General features: G+C 41.5%; 1 protein-coding gene across 6 annotated transcripts in view; it reads left to right on the top strand.

Annotated features, from left to right (window-relative positions):
• Positions 1-24,034, top strand: part of GKAP1 (G kinase anchoring protein 1) — a 2,226,639-nt gene that overhangs the window by 1,202,805 nt on the left and 999,800 nt on the right. For all 6 annotated transcript variants that reach the window (XM_044083704.1, XM_044083701.1, XM_044083700.1 and 3 more), the window contains one exon: positions 4,833-4,855. In XM_044083704.1, coding sequence (XP_043939639.1) covers positions 4,833-4,855 — 23 coding nt within the window. The remainder of the gene's footprint in view (positions 1-4,832; positions 4,856-24,034) is intronic.

Here is a 24,034-nt window from a genome sequence, read left to right as displayed (position 1 = left end):
AGCAAGACTGTATCTGTTACTTTTCAGTTCTCTTCAGGCTAATGTATGTCAGAACTGTAAGAAACACTAATATGTAGTGCTGTTTAAAATTAGACCTCAAATGAATGTGCATTTCCATTTAAATTGAGACAGACAATGACTTCTCAACCTCTTAGTGCAATAATTTCTGAGAGAGCCAAAAATAATGGAGGAACAAAAGGCCCAAATCGGGGACGGATTATAAATATTGCTTTATAAACTTGGAAAGTTGCTAGAATAATAGATTTTGCATTCACAAACATTTTATGAAGGATGTGAAATCTGAAATTCAAATGTCTGTCATTATTTAGTGACTTCAGTCCTCAAAGATTTGCCAGAAAACCACAATTTTTATGAGGTACAGACCAAAACTGTCACGTGTAGATCTTGAATTCTGTGAAATTCTGGACAGATGAGAGATTTGTCTCTTAAAAGTTACATTAGAGTGTTTTTATTCTAATTTAAAGATTTCACTGCTTCTTTCTTTTTGAAGTTAGGATGTCAGTCTAATAACAATGTATAGGGAAATGTCCAGTAAAATGTCTAGAAATAGGACTAGGGGTGCAGCTTTCTTAAAAATGATCTGCCCTAAAGGAGTTAAGGAGAGAACAAAGTCCCAATATCTATGGTGTTTAGTGAGTTATAGTGCCAAAACTTTGTAAGAGTATGTATGCAGATAACAAAGCTGTATCATTAATGCCTTATGCTGGATACAAGTTCTAAGCACATCTGAAACTTGAACATTGTCTGAAAGCTCACTTTTTAAGGCACTTTTAAATAATTTACTGTAGAACAATAACAACTGTCGCTTGCCTTTGTATATATATGTGTGTGTGTGTGTGTGTGTGTCTCTGTGCTCACATTTGAAATTTACCCTTGGCTGTCGTCAGTAACTTATTTGATCTCACTTTCAAGTGTGTACCTCAACATCTTCCTTTGGTGTAAGTAGTACCAATAGAGTTGCAATGGTTATTGCATTATGTAGATGATTATGAGTGTGTCAGCTTTCATAACCACTTGTGTGTTTGAGACATGAGTGCCAAGAAATTCACCTTGAGAGCGAGTTGAGAACACATAATACAGGGTTATGATTCACTGACCTGCTTATAATTCTTTGTGGATCATGGGGATTTATCTTCTCCATGTACTATAAATTAATTATTAAAAAAATGATTTGTTCCAGATTTGAAAGCCAGTAAAGCAGTTGTTGAGGGGGAATAGTTGATGTTCTTATGTATTCCTTGTGTAAGGGAAGCTGTTTAATTCAGAATGCCTTGAGTAGTTTAGCAGATAGCAGATAGAAACAGTAGTTGAAACAAAGCTGTTTTTTGTCCTGCTGCTACTGTTTACTGGTCAGCTTTACAGCCATGAGTGTTAAGAACACCTCTTAAGAGTTGTTAATTTCTAGTCTGAAACTATAACATCACTGAACCAGGCTATAATTTAGCTGTTTTTTTTTTTTTTTTGTTTAAACATAGTCAGGGTGCTTCTTGCACTACATTGTTCTTTTTCACAGGGCTTGTAATTTTGTAGCAGACATTTATTTTGGGTTGAAAAACCACACTGAAATACACAGAAAAACAAAACCACAACGGCCAAAGAATCCCAAATGTTCACAATTTAATAAGACTTTGCGCTTTGGCAAGAGAGCCTTCCAAGCATACCTCCCAACTGTCCCGAATTACTAGTTTTTTTACCAAGTTTTGTGGTCCAAATAATTCCCGAGTGGCACCCCTTCATTTCTGATTTTTGTTTCTTTGGTTTTTATTTTTTTCACTTTTTTTTTTATTTTTCGCACTTCAGCTGATGTCATCGCGTGCGCGATGACGTCAGCTCTTCAGGGCTACCAGCCTGTCGGAATGGAGCTCGGGGCATACATATTTCCAGGTTTCCGGCTGGTTCAAATGCTTTTGCGAGCGGGAACGAACCAGCCAGAATAGAACAGCAAGGATTTACTTTTATTTAGAAGGTTAGAAGGCTTCATTTTCGGCAGGGATTTACTGTTATTTAAGTCTCACAAGGATTGCATTTCAGCTGGAAAGAACAGCAAGGATTTACTTTTATTTAGAAGGCTTCATTTCAGCAAGGATTTATTTTATTTAGATCTCGCAAGGATTTTATTTAGAAGGTCTTGCAGCAAGGCTTGAATGGAGGGCTGGTGAGTAAGCTGAAATATTGTTATGTTCAGAAAGGGTGTGTGTGTGTGTGTGTGTGTGCGCGTTTAAGGTATTTCAGAACAGAGCAGTTATTCTAAGTGTGGTATTTGTCTGTATTTTGGTAATGGGGTGTTCTAAGCACGTCTATATTTTGGTAATGGTACTGCAGAGCTCTTCGTAGCTTTAAGGTATTTTAGAGCAGGGAAGTTATTCTAAGTGCTTGTCTGTATCTAAGTGCATTTTGGTAATGGTTGCATTTTCTAATTTTTTCGGAGCAGTTATTCTAAGTGCAGCATTCATTTGAATATTTCCAGAGGGGGAGGTAGTTGTGTGTGTGTGTGTGTGTGTGTGTGTGTGTGTGTGTGTGTGTGTGTGTGTGTGTGTGTGTGTGTGTGTGTGTGTGTGTGTGTGTGTGAGATTGTGTGTATGGCATCCTTATACTTCACTGATGCCTTGGTGGTCACCATTCTCTTTGTTGAAAGTTTGTGGTTGTGGAATGTTTTACTGCAGTGTGTTGAGGTTTAGGGCTTGATAGTGCATTTTCACAATGTTATTCCCTTTTTTCTTCGTTCTTGGACAGCTGTGAAATTGGTACACACACACACACACACACACACACACACACACACTTACTTGATTATAGCTACAAATATGGAAACATAATGATCATGTAGTGAACATGAGTGCACTTTTGGTTAAAGGTCAACAATTTTAGAACACATTATTTTGGAATGACAAAGGAATTGTTCTGTAACAGAATGCTGATGTGTTTTTGATATTCATACATATGCTTACTGTGTCCATTCATAGTATGTAGCATAACCAGCATGCCTTCTTTTCTGTTAGATTAGCAATATTTTATCAAGCTATGCTGTTACAGTATTCTGCTGTGTAGTAATGCTAGTTAAAGAATATGAGAGCAGAAACCCATGGCTGCTGTTAAAATTCCAGACATGCAGTCAGTTGCATTTCCAGCGTACGTAGTTTACAGCAAATGATCTTTGTTATGATATATCCTGTATGGCCACTGTGCGTTTCTAGATTGGTCTCATCTGACCATGTGAAATATTAAACTTGCTGACTTGTCTTTGTTAGATAATGGCATGAATGATTTATGAAGCCCTCGTTTATATTCAAAGCCCCTGAGCAGTTGTACACTGTACACAGTGTGTTTATAATGCAGTGGTGCCATATTTTGGTTGTCTGTTCTTCAGTTTGTGTTTGAAAGTTGGTATCCCACAATTCCATTGGAGTGGATAGGGTTATGTAATTGTGTATGCAAATTTTATGTTAATCATCATACAGATTTGTACCTGTTTTTCATGGGCCTTGTCCAGATTTTTGATGTTTCCAGGTTGAGAGGTATGCTTCCAAGAATAAAATACATCAAACACACAGCAGATTAAATAACCATACCAGTATCAATTAAACAATTAAAAAAACAATTAAACATTTAAATTGCCATCACTAAATTACATGCCTCCAGTTGCATTCCTTGTTAAGCCCTAAGGGCTCTAAAGTGCTATATTTCAAAATAAAAAGAGTTTCTTTTTTTAAAGTTTATCCTTTAAATTAACACATTCCCCTAAGCCTACCTCAACTTTTTCCAGAACACATCCTTGCAAATCTTCAGGATTGGAGTTATGTAAAGATAAAAAATGTCCCCCCAAAGGACTATCCAGTTTTTTATTTCTTATACCTCTAACATGCTCTTGAAGGCTTACCTTAAAACTTCTCACTGTCTCCCCAATGTAATATAATTAACAGGTACACCTAAGAGCATATATAACTCCTTCCGTATCACATGTATAAGTCCCATTAGTCACAAATCTCACATTTGTTAATAAAAGAAAAAGTAGGGACCAACTTCTTACAAATGGAGCACTTATTGCAAGGTACAGTACCTTTACTTACTAAACTATCCCTACTAATGCTGACATCTGGTTGAACAAAGATTATGCACCACCATGTCAGCCAAATTTCTTGCTCTTTTATAAGACACAGTTACATTTATTCTGGGTTGCTTGGAATGTACTTCTGCTTTTTTACATTTTTGTCCAAGTCATTTAAGTTAGTTTCACTGACCTGCATTTTCCGTATGCAGTAAGAACAGACCTGTCTTGGAAGGCATAGCTGATTGTTAAATATCAAGTAGAGATGCAAGTGGTGAATGAAGCACTTAAAAAAATTATTTAATCTTTATTGAAAGGTTACTCCAAAAATATATCAAATGGAGAAAAAAATATATTTCTAAAATGTACTATTATTCAGAAAAATAATGCTTAGTATTTACAACAAACTTTTAAACTGCATTTGTATCTAAAGCAATGTAGAAAGAAATGGTTCTGCCTAATCGAATGAGGGTTAATGCTGGTATAACTGTGAAAGTAATTACTCATACAGTGCTTTATCCCTCCAAATGCCCTAGAGCAGGCATAATTATGAAAGTCACAGTGGTAGGTGCTGGTTGAAGAGTAGATGAAAATGAATGTCATATATCCAGTTTGCATGAGGGTTTCTATAGCTTTTTGTGCTTTATTAGTTTGGTCTGCCTTACTGTGGGAAGAGACAGTTGTATGTTTAACAGATGCACCCTAATGTAAGCTAGCCATGTACTGTCAGTAATAATTACTGAAATGCCATTTTTTTCTCTTGCAGATCCTGTTAATAAAAGACAAGAGGTAAGATTAAGGAGATGGTTTGTCTTTCTATTGACTATAATGAAGTAGTACAGCAGTGATCTCTGCTGGTGCGGTTCTTTTGTGGTCACTTATGTGGCATAGTTTTGTTACAAAGGTGAAAACCAAGGGACTTTATAATCCAGGTGTGAATGTATGCAGCTTGGTGTATACTGCTGTTTTACAAAACTTTAAATTACTGCATTCGGAAGGAAGGTGCTTTTATTTTTCATTTTCTTATTTCTTTTTGTGGCAGTGTTCTGCAGCAGCAAAAAAGTAGATGTTATTTGTGTTTCACTGTTGCAGTCATTACATTTGGGTTAACTGCTTGCAGTAGCCCTCAGTCGGCCTGATTAACAAAGTCTTGGGTCCTGTGTCGGTTGCTGTCCCTTCTTCCATGACGTCAGGGGTATAAAACATGCAGCCGACGCCATTACATCAGTCTTTCTTGCCTTGCGGTGCCCGAAGCAGAAGCAGTTCGCAGGTGCCGGTCGTCCAACTCATGAAATTTTTGTTTTCGAGTTTCAGAACCAAAGTCTTCAACTAAAGCTAAGTACCCCGTTGGGGAAACTTTTTCTTGCTCCTTACCGATGTTAATAAAAGTTAATAATTGCATTACTTGTGGAAAGCAAATACCTCAGAGATTTTCATTCGTACTGTATTCCTTGCCTAGGCTCTGACCACTGTGTACCTTGCTGTCGGTTTTGTGCTTTATTTAATCAGCGCACTATCTGTCGTTGGTATATTTTTGCCTCTAAATATTTCGGTTCTTTGTTTAATTATCCAGAAATGTCACCGGTTAGCCATCCGACTACCGGGATTTCGAAAAAAATGCAAAGATAAAGACAGACAGGCCACCGAGGTCCAAAACTGCCGACAACGCTTCTCCTAAGCCAGTCACCAGTTCACCGGTAGTCCAGTGAGGCACTTTCACAGCCCCTGATACCCGCTACTTCTGATTCGCAGGCCTCAACTGAGACCCATTCGGAGTCCGGTATGCCACGAGATGCTTCAACTGTGGAACCCGCGGATGCCTCTATCTTGGATGGGGTCCATAGCCGCTGTGCAGGCACCGGCTTCTGAGAGTGTAATCAGGCCTACGGACTTGCATATTAAACTGACGCCTCCTTCTTTATTTAGGTCTAAATCTTGAACCATGCCTAAAAACCATGCCTAAAAAAAACGATGCCCAGGTCGCATGCTCAGGCCTGTATGCCTAAAAGACAAATAAGAATGGCTGAAGATCTTATAAGTCTAATCAGGGGAAGCCAACCTCCCCCTTCTAAGAGACCTAGGACTGAAGTTGTTTATGATTCTTCTGACCAGGATTCTGATTTTTCTGATTCTTCTAATGATCTGGATTTGCCCTTATCTGCTAATGAGGATACTGATGCAGAGGACTCTATTCCCTCTGCTTCCCCTCCAGAGGATTTTTATTTTGGTGAAACCTTACATACTCTAAGGGAGCATTTCCACTGGGAAAGCCAGGATTTTTCTGATTCAGAAAAGAGGCTTAAGGATTTCTTACTCCTGCCTCAGCATAGGCCTTTAGCTATTCCTTCTGTACTAGACATTGTTGATGATGCTTTTTCGGAATCTTGTTTGGCACCTGATTCTTTGCCTCCTACTCCCAGAAGACCTGACAGATATTACAGGGTTCCTGATTCTCACAAGTTCCTTTTTAAAAATCCTATTGTGGATCTAGAGACTATTTCATGGGGATCCAAGGGCATTAAGGCTTCTACTGCTAAAAATCCTACCCCTTCTGATAAAGACTCCAGGGCGCTGGAAAGATGGGGTAAGAAGATTTACACTTCTGTAACCTTGGCCATTAGGGCTTTAAACTGCCAGTTTCATGTGTTAAAGTATCAGCAAAATGTTATTGGATTGCTTAAACAGAATATGATGTTGATTCCTGACTGTGAGGATAATAAAGAATTGCAGGATTTAATGCATTCTGCTGAACAGGTTGGAAAACATATTTTGCAATGTGGATTGATTCATTAGAGGCCTCTTGCAGGGCTGCTGTTACTGGGTCTGTGCTCAGAAGGCATGCTTGACTTAAGGAGCAATCTTTGCCTGATCATGTTAAAGCTAAATTGCTGGATGCTCCCTTAAATCTGGACCGCCTGTTTGGCAACATGGCTGAGGAAGTTCTTTAAAAGATGGAAGATAAAGCTAAATCCATGCAAACTGTTAAAGATTTCTTACATGTTCAGCCTCCTAGATTTAGTAGGCACTGGCCCTCTAAGAATTGGTCCTTTTCAGCCCCTTCCAGGTCTTCTCAAGCCAGGCACAGACACAGCAGAAACCCCAGGTTTCAGTCCCAGAGGGCACATAAGACTAAGCAGTGTGGGGTTTCTGCACCCAAATCAGGGAGTAGTAAGACTCCCCCCTATGGAAAACTGTCTCAGTGACTTGGTTTTAAAACTTCCAAGCACTTCCCAACTGAATGCTCCTTTAGGCGGAAAGATTGGTCTGCAGGCCAAAAACTGGTAACTCATTACCCAGGACAAATGGGTTTTAAATATAGTGTCCCAAGGATACAGATTTCACTTCCACACCTTACCAACACCAAGCGGATGGCCAGATCTACCCCCAAATCAGTGGGCAGAGGCCCCAAATCAAGTACTGTCTCTCTTAAGCATGGGGGCTATTCATTTGGTACCAGAAGAGGAAAAGGGACAAGGTTTCTATTTGAGACTTTTTCTGGTACCCAGAAAAGGCAATTCATGGCGTCCTGTCCTGGACCTTTCTACTCTAAATACCTTTCTGGTGATTCCAAAATTCAAGATGCTTACTCTTCACCAGCTGCTTCCTATGCTAGGCAAAGATGCATGGTTGGCAACACTAGACTTAAAAGAAGCATACCTGCACATCCCTATCAGGGAGTCTTGCAGGAGATACCTATTCTTCAAAGCAGGCTACATGCATTATCAGTTCTCTGCACTGCCCTTTGGCTTTATCTACTGCGCCCAGGGTATTCACAAAGTGCCTAGCTCCAGTCATTGCATTCTGCAGGCAAAGAAATATTCAAATATATCCATACCTTACCTGGACGATTGTCTAATTCAGGCAGAAAGCCAGGACATACTTTTGAATCATCTGGCCTTTTTTCAAAGGGTACTGACATGTCTGGGGCACACCATAAACGAAAAGAAATCAAACCTGGTACCGTGTCAACAAATTATATTCCTGGGAGCAAGCTTGATGGCTTTCCTCACACCAGAGAAACAGACTCATTTGACAACCTACTTCAAACAAGTGCCCACAAAAACCCAGTTATCTGCAAGGCAAATACTGCAGGCCTTGGGGTTCATGGCCTACTATATTCTTCTAATTCCATATGCAAGGCTACATATGAGGAAACTGCAGTGGTATCTCAAAAGCCTATGGCGTCAACATTCACAGGATCTAGAAGGTATGATTCCTATCATACCTTGTCTACGCCTAGAGTTCCTTTGGTGGGCAGAGGCCTGCCACCAAAACAAGGGACTACCATTCACACTACCTCCTGCCACCCAAACTTAACAACAGGACACATCAGACTATGCATGGGGGGCTCACCTGGCAGGGAAGTGTATTCAGGGCAAATGGGGCCCAAGTCAGATGTACCTACACATAAATCAAAAGGAAATGTTAGCTATACAGAATGCTCTGACAGTCGTCAAGGACCACATTCTTCCAGGAAAACTAATGGTAAAGACGGACAACACCACGGTCATGTGGTACATAAAACAAGCAGGAGGGTACACACTCTTACCCCCTCTGCAGACTAGCCATGGCATTGTGGAATACAGCCTTGAGCTACCAAGCGAAATCTACAAGCTCAATTCCTGTCAGGAAACTAAATACACTGGCAGATGGACTAAGCAGAAACCTCATGGACACACACGAGTGGAAACTGGAGCCAAGGATTTTCAACATGTTAACAAGCAAATGGGGGAATCCAGATATAGACCTGTTTGCCTCCCTCCAGAACCATCAATTAGACAAATGTTGCACAAGGATTCCCCACAAACTAGCTTGGCAAGTGGATGCTCTATCCTTCAGCTGGAAAAACCTATCAGTTTATGACTTTCTTCCTCTGCCTCTGCTCTCCAAGGTACTACTAAAGATCAAACAGGACAAGACAAGGAAGATTTTAATTGCACCAGACTGACCACGCCAACACTGGTGTACCACCTCCTGCACAGTGTGTCATGCTTGGCCCCATGGCACCTGCCTCAGACTTCTTCCCTGTTGTCTCAGCAGGAGAACCAGATTCTGCACCCTCAGCTGCAAACCCCGAACCTAGCAGCCTGGCTAATTACCTAATCTCTCCTTTACCACTCCTCAGTAAATCAGTGAAGGATATAATTTTAGAGGCTAGGAGGCCTAGTACTGGAAAATATTATGCTGTAAAATGGAAAAGATTTTGTTCCTGGAACCAGTCTCAAGGGATGAGCGGATCAGTGCCCAGTTTACCTCAGATTCTACAATATTTGACTGAGATGCTTCATAAGGGCTTGTCCTTTTCCTCCATCAAAATTCATGCTTCAACCATTTCAGCTCATTATAGCACAGAGCCTCCCCTCTTCTCTCACCCACTGCTCAAGCAGTTCCTCAGAGGGGCCAAAATTTTAAGGCCACCGAGGAGAGCTCCAACTCCAGCCTGGGACCTTAACTTTGTCTTGGAGAAACTCACTCTTCCTCCTTTCGAGCCAGCTGCTAATGCAGATTTAAAATTCCTTTCCTGGAAAACAGCTTTCCTTTTAGCAATCTCCTCTGCAAGAAGGGTATCCGAGTTACAGGTCCTTATAGCAGTGGAGCCTTTCATCATCTTTCATGCGGACAGGGTGTCCCTTAGAACCAATCCCTCCTTCATGCCCAAGCTGGTATCCAGTGTGGCTCTTAATCAGTCCATTCATTTGCTTACCTTCTTCCCTACCCCGCAGAACAAAGGGGAACGGATACTGCATTCCTTAGATATGCACAGACAACTTAGATTCTACTTGAACAGGACTAAACCTCAAAGGAAATCTGAACAACTGCTGGTGGCATTTGCTGCAAGGTCAGAGGGGAAAGCTATTTCAAAGCAAACCATTTCAAAATGGATAGGCGACTGCATTAATTTCTGCTATAAGCACCATGGAAAACCTATCCCACAGGACATCAGACCCCATTCAACCAGGGCTGCATCTACCTCTACAGCCTTTCTCAGGGGCATCCCTAGAAGGGACATCCTAGAAGCTGCTACCTGGAGTTCTGTACATACTTTCACCAAGCATTATCATTTACCAATTTTCTCTAAATCCAGAGCTGGTTTTGCCACTGCAGTCTTTCAGGGCCTTATAGCTGGTCCTAATTCTATTTAAATTCCTCCTCCCAACCTTAGCTTTGGGAATCTACCCAAATGTAATGACCACAGCAGTGAAACATGAAGAACATAGTACAGTTGTGTACACTTACCATAAATGTAGATGTTCAAGTGTATTCACTGTTGCAGTCCTGGTTACCCTTCCTCCAGCCCCCTTTTTCTTCTTTTGGCTATACCTCTACTCTCACTTACTATGCTCAAAAAGCTTTTTGGTGCATTTGCTTTTTTGTTGGAGGTATATCCTTGTATTATAGATTTAATTGCTTCCCATTAGGGGGGCCCCTGACACCTGGGGCAAGAAAAACTGATGTAATGGCATCGGCTGCATGTTTTATACCCCTAACGTCATGGAAGAAGGGACAGCAACTGATGCAGGACCCAAGACTTTGTTAATCAGGCTGACTGAGGGCTACTGCAAGCAGATAACCCAAATGTAATGACTGCAACCGTGAATACACTCGAACATCTACATTTATGGGAAGTGTACACAACTGTACTTTCTTGCATGTTGACTCAAATGTGCTAACATTTTGTCATTTAAGGTACTTGCTTGTGTGGAAGTTCTTTCCATTCGTTGGACTCAACATAAAATGGCATCGCATTGTAAAAATGTATCTGCTGTCATTTGTTCCCTGCTCTGCATTCAGGACATATTTTGATATTTTGTATGCTGTGTGTGACCATGGAGCAGTATATTAAACAGTACACATAACTAGTTATAAAACTAAGATGTGACAGCTAGAGTGTACCAAGGAGGGAACAGCAAGGGGAACAAAATCACAATAAAAGAGTAAACGTGTACTCATAGCACAGTTGAAAGATTGCTACGGTCATAATAAAATATTTCATTGTTGTTTACTCCAGTGTGTTGTACAAGGGAAAGGTATCAGTTATTAATGCATAATTTAATTATTAATTTATGTGTTAGTAAGTTATTTTTTGTTAACTGAGTAGGTGTCTGGTCCTTGTATCCTTTTCAGCCTCGTTCCATGTACAGGGGTATTAATATACCAAGTAACACACTGAGTGATAAGTACATACATGTCGTCAGACAGTATCACATTTGTAAGTACTCGACGTAATTAGTGTCAAGTAAACAAGGAAATAAACATAAATGTTCTCTTCTTAACAGTTATATTAGTTTTGTAACTAAGTACTAAAATACGACTTGCACATTGAGATTCATTCTTGATAGTTTTGCAAGACAAACAAGTATGCAAGAGAAATGCATTACATAATTATTTTTCCTTGTGCTACTTTTATTTTAGTTTTTTCTTTTCTTTCCATTTGAATGTACTGTATGTTTCTTTATGTTGATGATCAGCAGGCCTATAATTAACATTCATGACTTGTAAACTCCAATGTTGTGAGTATAGTCAGTGATACTGTGTTTTGTAAAGTCAATGCAGTTGCCGAGCAGCAGCGGTACCAGCGCAGATAGGGGCATGTCTTCTTTGCCTTCCTTTCCAGATGTCTCTTCATAGGCCCCTGTGTCAATGCACAGCAGGTCACAGAGTCAGCATTGACAGACTTGTCAACATTAGTGGTGGTTTTGGTCTCGAGACCACAGCCTTTAACATTAATTCCTTCCATGACAATGATACAGTTGACATCACTAGCACTGGCACTGAAGCTGACAGTGCTGGGTGTCCTTTGATCTCTTGGTATTAGGGCCTGTATTGGTGCCATTGCCCTTGCCACATTTCCATATCTATGAAATCTCATTCTTTGAACCTTTGGACCCAAGGGTCTTACTGCTGGGCTTGGATCCTGTGGGTTTTCTCTATTGATGTTCTACTGTCGACTGCTCCATACTGAGATCAGCATCAGTGGTGGTGATGATTTCAGTGACAGTGGGTGGCCAAGCTTGAACACACTCTGTCAGTACCATTGACTCTGTATGTGGCTTCAGCGCTAACTTCATTGTCATCTTTATAGACTGTTTTACATGTGCCATTCTCAGCATCTGCAACTGGATTAGTCTTGACTTAAGACACTCATCCACATACTTCTTTGGCTACTGTGCCTTCTAGGTACTAGGACATAGGATCTGAGTCTTTCTGGAGGGAACATTAAAGGGGGTCTGGTTCGACATCATCTTTTTCTTCCTCTTTAGAACCCTCCCTCCTGAGTAGTAGAAGGAATCATACATGCAAGAAGAAACAAATTCCAATGACTGCAATGGATAGTCAGTTATCTATACCAGACACTGAGTGTCGATGCCTTTGATTCCCCACAGTTGCCTTGATGACCACAAACTCAGGGACATCTTAGAACTGATGAGGGAAAATGATGGCATGGCCCACTGATCCTCAGTATCTTTGCAAAGGCTCTTGAAGCAAGTTTTCTAGTCTCCTTTGTCATCTTCCTAAGTGGTTCCATTGTTAATAAGATGGTTGCTCTTGCCATCAGGAAGGCCAGGAAAGAACCTGATGATCTTACTTTATCCATTCCATCCACTTCAGTACTATAGGAATGGTCACCATAGGCAGCAGCAGCATCAAATTGGAAACTACATCTCTATCAGAGGTCAAGCTCTGCCCTTGACTGCCACAATGCTTCCCACTTCATTCTCCATTTTTTTTTTAATTTTATTTATTTAACATTTGTTTACCGGGAAAGTCCGACTTGGAACAAAACCAATTTTCAGCGGAGGCCTGGAGAGAAACACTGCAGATGCATGTCTTTGTGAAGTGAGAGGTAACCGGAGCACCCAGAGGAAACCCACACGAACACAGAGAGGACATGCAGACACCACACAGAAGGCACCCCAGCTGAGAATTGAACCGGAGAACCTCTTGCTGTGAGGCGACAACTCTACCTTGCACCACTGTGCCATCCAGTTTTTCTGCCGCTAACAACCTGAACTTGAGCTGCTAATTATAAGTCTTACCATTTTTTTATTTGCTGTTTTGGATGTTTTTCTGAAGTTAACTACTTCCTGTGTTTGACATTGTTCTTTGTTTGCTGAAGACAAGTTTTTTTTTTTCCGGTCAGTTAACCACCTTCTTTGTTTGCTGCAGACACTTTTTTTCTATCAGTTAACGTTTCCTGGTTACAATTTAGACTATCTAACCTTTACTTAGGTATCTTTCTGCTTCTTAAAGTTGTACTTACTTTTCTTCTGCTTTTACTTTATAGAGGGCAGTAACCTTGCATGCTTCTTTCCCGGTCCAATTTCAGCACAAGGATTTCAGAGCTGAGAATCTTCCCTGTGTTATCTGTTTTGGCACCAGTAGAATTGTCTGTTTGCAACAACCCCTTTGGATTCAGCAGTTTTAACACACATTCCTTCGGTGCTGAAAACCACTAAGCATCATGGATTTGGCATCAAGGCTTCAACAATGCTGCTGCCTCCATTCCCTTAGGGCCATTCTTTGTGCCAGAGTCTTTGGTGTCTGATCTGTCAGTGCCATAGCAATTCTCATTGCTGGTTGTGACCTCAGAGTCGAGCGTTTTCAGTGCCACTCCTCTGGTGTCTTCTCCTCAGGTGTCAGCATTGAGGATGGTACCAACAGCTCTGTCATCAGCTGATGCAGGAGAGCATCATTGGTTTGCAGTTTCAGTGAAAGTACCTTTGACTTTGTCTCTGTCCTGTGATGCCACTCAATTTGGAGACTTGCACTCAGATTCTGTATCCCAGAAACTTAGTCCAAAAGACCTGCATAGACCTCTTCCTTCAGGGAAAGACCCTTGCTCTGATCTCTCAGACCAGTCCACACTGAATGTACCTAGGATGAGGTAGGTGCAAATGGAGGCACCTGGATTCCTCAGGTGCAAACCATACCCCAAGCACAGATCTTGACAAAGGATAGGGAAGGATTCCTTCCAGACATCCTCAGATTTGAGGAAATAGTGGAATTGATGAGACAGAGGGTCTCTTGTCCCATACTCTTCCCCTCCCTGAATGAGAGGACCTTGCAGGAGGTTCTTTGGACTACTCATATACATCTTGGATGCCCTCCCTACCCAGACTATATTATAGATGATGATGTGGAGCAGGCTTGGCAGAACCAAATGTGGCTAAACCATTTCCCAGAAAGCTTTATAAGGTCCTCCAGCCGCAAAGACAGACTTAATTGTAGCAAGGCCTCCATTGTAGACTTTATTTGTAGTAGTGGCAGCAACCAAAAGGAATCCTCAAATAAGGTTCCTGTGGTTCATCAGCTAAACAGAGACTCCAGAGTTGTGAAACACATGTGAAAGTGAGCCATCACATCAGTCACCTTTGCTCTTCAGGGGTATAACTACCTGATGCACATGACCCACTTTCAACAAGAGCTTGTGGGGAAAACCCTAGACTCATTGTAAAGGTCACTTGCCAGTTATGCTTGATGGCAGGTCAGCTCCCAGATGTCCGTGATGCTGAGTATTTTATTATCTACAAGGTTTATCTATAATGGAGTAACCAGGAGCTGCTGAGACATGCATTACTGATAGACAGGATGCCTGGATCAGTTTATGTTGGTTTGCAGAGAATTTGGCCATCCTTCACCAATGTCCCTTTTGATCAGTTTATGTGACCAGTATGAGAGAAAAGTTCCTCAGGAGCGAGTAGGAGGGAAATAAATCTTCCAACTGTTGTCATATTCTCCTATGGGTAGAGGACCTTTTCTAGGAAAGAAAAAGGCGCCTTAAATTAATGGCATTGTAAGTCTCTAGGGAAGCTTTTTGAGAAGTGGTCAGAAAGAGGTTCTGCATCTGCAGATGCTGTCCACAAGGCAGAGGGACCCTGCAAAATCAAGGTTTCATTTGCACTTCCCCAGGAAGCAGCAGTAGAACTCTTTAGGTTGTGCCAAGTGTCCCAACTTGGAGGAAGTCAGTGGTCGTCTGTCCCTACCGTCATTGGCCATCACCCAGGACAAATGGGTAAGGAGGATAATATCTAGATGGTACATAATATTCCTGTAATCCCCCCACTCTTATATATATACCTGCCCTACTCATATCTTCCTTTCATCTGTATGTCCTCATTCAGCTTTTGTTCTTATATAATATGTTCAGCAAACACACTGCTTTACTGTTGTTTGGGTAGTAGTTCCCTGCTACCCTTCCTCTGGCATTCTACCAAAGTTCAGATTCCCTCCCACTGTCAGTACAGGGACTGCCTGTCTGTTGATGTTCTTCGTGTTTCACTGTTGCAGTCATTACATTTGGTTATCTGCTTGCAGGTAGCCCTCAGTTGGCCTGATTAACAAAGTCTTGGATCCTGCGTCGGTTGCTGTCCCTTCTTCCATGACATCAGGTCGTCAGAGGTATAAAACATGCAGCCAACGCCATTACATCAGTCTTTCTTGCCGTGCGGTGCCCGAAGCAGAAGCAGTTCACAAGTGCCAGTCAGCCGACTCCTGAAATTTTCGTTTTCGAGTTTCAGAACCGAAGTCTTCAACTAAAGTTAAGTACCCCGTTGGGGAAACTTTTTCTTGCTCCTTACCATTGTCAGTAAAAGTTAATAATTGCATTACTTGTGGAAAGCAAATATCTCATAAAGATTTTCATTCATACTGTATTCTTTGCCTAGGCCCTGACCACGACGTACCTTGCTGTCGGTTTTGTGCTTTATTTAATCAGCGCACTATCCGTCGTCTGTATATTTTCACCTCTAAATATTTCGGTTCTCTGTTTAATTATCCAGAAATGTCGTCAGTTAGCCATCCGACTACCGAGATGCCAAAAAAACGCAAAGATAAAGACAGAGACAGGCCGCCGAGGTCCAAAACTGCTGACAAAGCTTCTCCTAAGCCAGTCGCCAGTTCGCCGGTTCTCAATGAGGTGCTTTTGCAGCCCCTGATACCCGCTACATTTGATTCGCAGGCCTCTTCTGAGACCCATCGGAGTATGCCGTAAGATGCTTCAACTAAGGAACCCGCGGATGTCTCTACCCTGGATGGGTCCGGAGACGTGGTGCAGGCACCGGCTTCTGAGGGTGTATTCAGGCCTACGGACTTGCATATTAAATCGACGCCGCCTTCTTTACTTGGGCCTAAATCCCGAACCATGCCTAAAACAACACTCATACCTCATAAGGAGTTTCATTTTAGTGTATTCCTTGCCTAGGCCCAGATCACAACATACCTTGCTGTCGGTTTTGTGCTAGATTTAACCAATGCACTATTAAGCATCGGTATATTTTTGCTTCTAAATATTTTGGTTCAAGATTTAATTATCCTGAAATGTTGTTGGTTAGCATTCTGACTACCGGAGTTCACAAAAAACGCAAAGAAAAAGAGACAGACCGTCGAAGTCCAAAACAGACGACAAAGCTTCTCCTAAGCCAGTCGCCAGTTCGCTGGTACTCAATGAGGTGCGTTCGCAGCCCCTGATACCTGCTAATTTTGAGTTGCAGGCCTCTACTGAGACCCATTCGGTGTCCGGTATGCCACGAGATTCTCAGAGTATTGAACCCGTGGATGTCTCTCCCTTGGATGGGTCTGGAGCCGCTGAGCAGGCACTGGCTTCTGAGGGTGTTTTCAGGCCTCTTCATTTTTATATTAAACCGACGCCAGCAACAAAATCAAGGTAAAAAACATCTATGTCTAAAACACCAATGCATGAGCCACGAGCTCAGGCCCCTATGCCTGAAAAACAGATGATCAAAATGGCTGAGGATTTAATTACCTTGATCAGGGGTTCCCAACACCCCCCTTCTAAGAGGCCTAGGCAAGGCACTGATTATGAATCTTCAGATCAGGCTTCCATTTCTTCTGATTCCTCTTCTGATCAGGAATTTTCTATTCCACCCTATGAGGATTCTGATGCAGAGGAATCCATCCCATTTGCATCTCCTCCTGAGGATTACTCTTGGAGAGACTTTGTATACTTTAAGGGAACATTTTCACTGGGAGAGTCAGGACATCTCTGAATCAAAAAAGAGGCTTAGGGATTTCCTTCTTCTTCCTCAGCATAGGCCTTTGGCAATACTTCCTGTATTAGACATTGTTGATTATGTGTTTTTGGAATAAAGCATGGCTCCTGATTCCCTGCCTCTGGCTCCTAGTAAGCCGGATAGATATTACAGGGTTCCTTACTCCCACAAATTTCTTTTCAAAAATCCTGCTGCTGATCCTGAGACTATTCTTCAGGGTCCCAAGGGTGTAAAGGCCTCTACAGCCAAAAATCCTACCCCCTCAGATAGAGATTCCAGGGCGCTGGATAGATGGGGAAAGAAGGTTTATACGTCTGCAATCTTGGTAATCAGGGCCTTAAACTTCCAGTTTCATATGCTTAAATATCAACAGCATGTTATGGGCTTACTGAAACAGAAAATGATGTTGATGTCTGATTGTGTGGAAAATAAAGAATTACAGAAATTATTGCATTCAGCAGAACAGGTTGGAGAGCATACTTTGCAATGTGGTTTTGATTCCTTGGAGGCCTCTTGTAGGGCCGCCATTACTGGATCTGTGATTAGAAGGCATGCCTTTCTCAAGGAGCAAAATCTGCCTGATCATGTTAAAGCTAAACTGTTGGATGCCCCTTTGCAACATGATAATCTTTTTGGTAATAAGGCAGAAGAAGTTTTAAAGAAAATGGAAGACAAAGCTAAATCTATGCAAACTGTAAAAGATTTCTTGCAAATGCCGCCACCCAGGTTCAGTAGACACTGGCCTACTTGGTTCTTTCCTGTGTCCAACAGAGCCACTCAGGGCAAATCCAGGCGCTCAAAAGGCTCCAGATATCAATCACAGGGTTCTTACAAGTCAAAGCAGTGGGGTGCCTCCACCTCCAAATCTGGAGGTAACAAAGCACAACCCTACAGTAAGCAGTCTCAATGACTTTCCTCTACCATCACCAAGCACTTATCTTTTGGCAGCCCCCTTGGGGGGAAAACTAGCACTTCATGCACAAAATTGGCAGTTAATTACCCAGGACAAGTGGGTATTAAACATAGTACCCCATGGGTACAGATTTCATTTCCATTCTTTGTCATTTCCAAACGGATGGCCGGATCTGCCACAAAACCAGTGGGTGGAGGCCCAGAAAAAGTCCTGTCGCTCATGGATATGGGGGCTATTCAACCCGTACCAGAAAAGGAAAAAGGACAAGGTTTTTATTCAAGACTTTTCCTGGTACCCAGAAAGGACAATTCATGGCATCCAATACTGGACTTATCGATTTTGAACACATTCCTGGACATTTCATAATGCTGACTTTACAACAGCTACTGCCTATGCTAGGCAGAAATGCTTGGTTAGTAACTCTTGACTTAAAATAGGCATACCTGCATATCCCAATAAGGGAATCATGCAGAAGATAGCTCTGCTTCAAAGCAGATTTTTTGCATTACCAATTCTCTGCACTGCCCTTTGGCTTATCGATTGTGCCCAGGGTCTTTACAGTGTGCCTGGCACCAGTAATTGCATTCTGCAGACAAAGAATCATTCAGATTTATCCTTATCTGGACGACTGTCTCATTCAAGGAGAGGACAAGGACACTCTTCTTCAACATCTGGCGTTTGTAAAAAGGCTTCTAGCATGCCTAGGGTACACCATAAACGAAAAGAAATCACAACTAGTACCCTCTCAAATGATTACATTCCTGGGTGCAAGCTTAAATACAACTGCCCAGATGGCTTACCTCACGCCAGACAAACATAGGCAACTGACAACATACTTCAAACAAATGGCAACAAAAAAACATGCAAGACAAATTCTGCAGGCTTTGGGGTTCATGGCATCCTGCATTCTACTAATTCCATATGCGAGACTGCATATGAGGAAACTTCAATGGTACCTAAAAAGTTTATGGAGTCAACATTGTCACAGTCTGGAAACAATGATTCCTCTCATTCCCTGCCTACAACAGGAGTTTTTTTGGTGGGCAGAGACATGTCACCAAAACAAGGGACGGTCATTCACTCTACCCCCTGCCACCCAAATCCTAACTACAGACGCATCAGACTATGCTTGGGGGGGCCCACCTGGCAGGGAGATGCATTCATGGCAAATGGAGCCCAAGCTAAATGCATCTGCATATCAACCAGAAAGAGATGCTAGCTGTTCAGAATGCTCTGACAGCCTTCAAGGACTTATTTCATCCAGGACAACTACTGATAAAGATGGACAACACCACAGTTATGTGATACATAAACAAGCAGGGGGGTACACATTCCTACCCCCTTTGCAGACTAGCCACGGCCTTGTGGAACACAGTCTTGACTTACCAAATACATCTTCAAGCTCAATTCCTGCCAGGAAAGCAAAATACTCTGGCAGACAACCTAAGCAGAAATCTTATGGACCCACACAAATGGAAACTGGATCCACAGATCTTCAGCATGTTAACACAGAAGTGGAGGAGCCCAGACATAGATCTATTTGCCTCTCCCCAAAATTATCAGTTGGACAAATTCTGCACAAGAACTCATCACAAAAAAGCATGGAAAGTGGATGCCCTATCCTTCAGCTGGAGAAATCTATCAGTCTATGCCTTTCCCTCTCTTCCTGTACTCTCCAAGGTCTTACTAAAAGTCAGACAGGAAAAACCAAAAATGATCCTAGTGGCTCCAGACTGGCCTCGCCAGCACTGGTACCCACTTCTAAGGAATATGTCTCAGCTTCCTCCATGGTACTTGCCTCAAATACCTCATCTACTGTCTCAACAGAACTGTGAAATTCTGCACACTCAGCTCCAAAGTTTGAATCTTGCAGCATGTCTGATCAACTAATTATTCAAACACCACCTCTCAGTAAATCTGTGATGGATGTCATTTTGGAAGCCAGAAGGCCCAGTACTAGAAAATCTTATGCTGATAAATGGAAGAGATTCTGTGCTTGGAACCAAGCACAAGGCACAGACACAGCAAAGCCCAATATTCCTCAGATTTTACAATATTTGACTGAGATGCTTGACAAGGGCCTATCCTTTTCATCAATAAAAATCCATGCCTCTGCCATCTCGGCTCATTACAACACAGAGTCTCCCCTCTTTTCTCATCCTCTGCTTAAACAGCATCTCAGAGGGGCCAAACATTTAAGGCCTCCCAGAAGATCACCAACTCCTGCATGGGACTTCAATTCTGTGCTGGAAGAACTCACCCTGCCTCCTTTTGAACCAGCAGCTACTGTGGATATAAAATTTCTATCTTGGGAAACAGCTTTTCTCTTGGCAGTCACTTCAGCTAGAAGGGTTCCAGAACTACAGGCTCTCATGGCTGTGGAGCCTTTTATTATATTTTACCCGGACAGGGTGTCCCTCAGGATCAATCTTTCTTTTATGCCTAAGGTGTTATCCAGTGTGGCTCTTAACCAGACCATTCACCTGCCAACATTTTACCCAAATCCGCAGAACAAGGGGGATCGGATTTTGCATTCATTGGATGTACACAGACAACTAAGATTCTACTTAAACAGGACAAAATCTCTAAGAACGTCTGAGCAACTACTGGTTAGCATTTGCTGCAGGGTCAGAGGGGAAGGCTATATCAAAGCAGACTATCTCTAAGTGGATAAGCCACTGCATTCGTTTCTGCTACTTGCACCATGGTAAACCTGTTTCCAAAGGGGTCAGATCACATTCCACAAGGGCTGCGTCTACTTCAGCAGCTTTTCTCAGAGGGGTTCCAACCAAAGACATTCTAGAAGCTGCTACTTGGAGCTCTGTTCATACCTTCACAAAGCATTATCATTTGCCTCTCTTCTCCAAAACCAAGGCAGGCTTTGCCACTGCAGTTCTGCAGGACCTTATAGCCGCTCCTAATGCTGTTTAGTTGCATCCTCCCATCCGTAGCTTTGGGATTCTACCCAAATGTAATGACTGCAACAGTGAAACATGAAGAACATAATACAGTTGTGTACACTTACCATAAATGTAGATGTTCGAGTGTATTCACTGTTGCAGTCTGGGTTACCCATCTGCCATCCCCCTTTCTATACCTTTTCTTTCCTTCACTTTACACAAAAGCCTTTGTGGTGTATTTGCTTTTATATGAAGGTAAAGTTTATGTTTCTAAAGGTGCATTTATATTATATTTACTGTTTATATATATATATAATTTTGCTCCCCATTTTGAGGGGCACCTGACATCTGGGTCAAGAAAAACTGAATAAAATGGCGTTGGCTTTATGTTTTATACCCCTGATGGCCTGACGTCATGGAAGAGGAGACAGCAACCGACGCAGGACCCAAGACTTTGTTATTCAGGCCGACTGAGGACAACCTGCCAGCAGATTACCCAAATGTAATGACTGCAACAGTGAATACACTCGAACATCTACATTTATGGTAAGTGTACACTACTGTACTTTTCTGTATTAAGGCCATTTTAGTGGAGTTCTCATTTCCTCATGCTGCCAGAGGAGTGTGTTAATCGTGTCTGTTATTTCCGCTGATTAAAAGCTTCATTTGAAAGTTTTGATAGGAAAACGTGCTGATTTGGTAGTTTTATCTTTAGGGTTATGATTATTTGAGGTGACTGAGCAGATTTACATTTTAAATGATTTTTTTCCATTTAAATCACAATTTTGGTACCATTTTGTATGTTAAACATTTTCTGACAGGAGTTTTTCATAAGCTTATGGTTTATTTCATGTCTAAGGCTATTTTATGCTGTTTCTAATTATTTGCAACTGAAACTAACCTTTGTTATTAAATTTGGAGGACTTTTGTGACATATATTTTGTGCTTTGAACTGTGTAACTAGAACTAATTACTTTTTATTCAGTGCAGTGTTCAGAATAGTATCCCTAGTGAAATATACTTTATATTGCTGTTTAGAGGGAGAATAGTGGGATTTGTCCATTTTTTTAGTGGGCTGACCATGTATTCTTTGGTATTGCTGTGGCTAGTTTTTGTCCCCTGACATGATGGACTCAGACGTGGTACAGCACCACCAACATCTACCCTTTGTGCACCTAAAAAACTTTGAAGTAAATGAAGAAACATGCCTTTGCCTGTAGCTTGTGACTCTGCAGTAGCCTTGGGAAGGCTGTCTGACCACTCACCTTCTTTTGCCTCCAGCTCCCCTGATGTGGTGTTAGCACTACAGCTGTGCATTACACAAGGGTCAGACATGCCCTCTGGGGCTTTACCTTTGCCTGGTTCAAGTATGAGAGAAACAAACTCTTTAGGTGCAGGGGAAGTCAAGGGTGCAGAATCTGTTACTAGTGTTGATACGTTAACACTATTAGCTGCTAATCAAAACCATACTTAACTGCATTTTATAAAGGGAGAAAATTAATCGAGCAGAATTGAGTTCAGCCTATTGATTTCTCCTGTAGACCCTTGGGAAAATTAATTGCCCACCCCTGAAATAGAAGCATATAATTCTTTTAAAGCTATTCTTGTTTTCACATCCCTTTAAAACGAAAGTTGTTAGGCATTGGAGGTAAGAAAGTGCAATCTGATGCAAACTGACTGAGTGAGTGTGGAGTAACAGTGACGGACTTTGACGGAGTTCTATTTCCTTCCTATCCTTCCTCTCTCTCCCAATTACCCCCACCACCACCACCTCTAGAGTTGTCTTGAGTGTCGCACACTCATACCTGTACAGTCCGCGGACCGTAACACAAAAAAATTGGTGGTGTTAGTCAGTAATGCGGTATTCTTAAAATGACTCAAAAAAAAAAAAGGGCAAAAAGTTGATATACACTGGTTTCAAGACTTTTGGACAAATGAATATGGCTTCATGCAACACAAAAATCTTGCTGTTTGTGCTTTATGTTGTGAAACTGTCATGTGCCGTACATCAAGTGTACAAAGAAACTATAAACCAAACATCAGTCCATGTTTATAAACTCTGAGGAGGAAAGTGAAGCCATAAAAAGGGCTGTTTCCGGCTACAAAAAAACAAACTAGTTTTTTTAGTCAAATAATTGGAACCAGAAGTAAAGCTACTGAATGTACTTACAAAATTACTGAGTGTGTGGCTTCAAATTCTAAACCTTTCACAGATGGAGAATTCATCAAGGAAACTTTTTTTGACTAGTGCTGAAATTTTGTTTAGTGACTTACCAAATAAAGAAACAATACTGTCTTGGATTTGAGAAATACCTGCATCTGCGAGATCAATCGAGAGACACATAACTGATATGGCTGAAAATGTAACTGTAAAACAGACAACAGGTTACAGTTAGCTGTTGTATTTAGTGTCGCTCTTGAGGAAAGTGTTGATGTGAATGGCATGGCATGGCTAGCAATAGTTGCATGATATTGTGATTATGACTGGATTTTTGAAGAACTGTACTGCTTGATACTTTTTTGCTGGTACAGTCAAGGGAGAGGATATTATAACTGCATTTGTAAGCTATTTCGAAAATCAGAACATTAACATAAAAAAAAAAATCTGTGTTTCTACTGATGTTGCCCCTGCGATGGAAGGAAAGAACAAAGAACTTGTTAAACTTCTTCAGGATTATATTGGACGTCATGTATTGAGCTTCTATTGCATTATACACCAGGGGAGTTTTTGTGGAAAGATTTCATCACTGTGCTTGAACTCTGTAATGGAAACTGTTGTCAAGATAGTTAACTTCATATCTTCATTGACCCACAAGCAATTCAGATCTCTTCTACAAGAAATGGGGAGCGCATATACAGACCTCCCACTGTACAGCAGTGTGTGTTGGCTTAGTTGAGATAACGTTTTGAACATATTTGTATCAAGTCTAAAAGCAGTCAAGGCTGTGCAAGCTGATGTTTCTGGCTGATATAACCAAACACCCAAATGACTTAAACTTGCATTTACAAGGACAGGGTCAAACAGTACTTGAACTTTTTGAGCAATGGAAAGGATTTGCATCAAAATTAGATCTATTTTGCCATGATATTCCCACCTACAAGTACTTTCCAAATGTAAAGGCTCGTTCAAATCGATTTACTGTCA

This window comes from Protopterus annectens, chromosome 9.part0 (genome assembly GCF_019279795.1).
Source record: "Protopterus annectens isolate FY-2018-M chromosome 9.part0, PAN1.0, whole genome shotgun sequence".
In the NCBI taxonomy this organism is placed as follows: domain Eukaryota; kingdom Metazoa; phylum Chordata; order Ceratodontiformes; family Protopteridae; genus Protopterus; species Protopterus annectens.
This window is presented reverse-complemented; position numbering and strand designations above follow the sequence as displayed.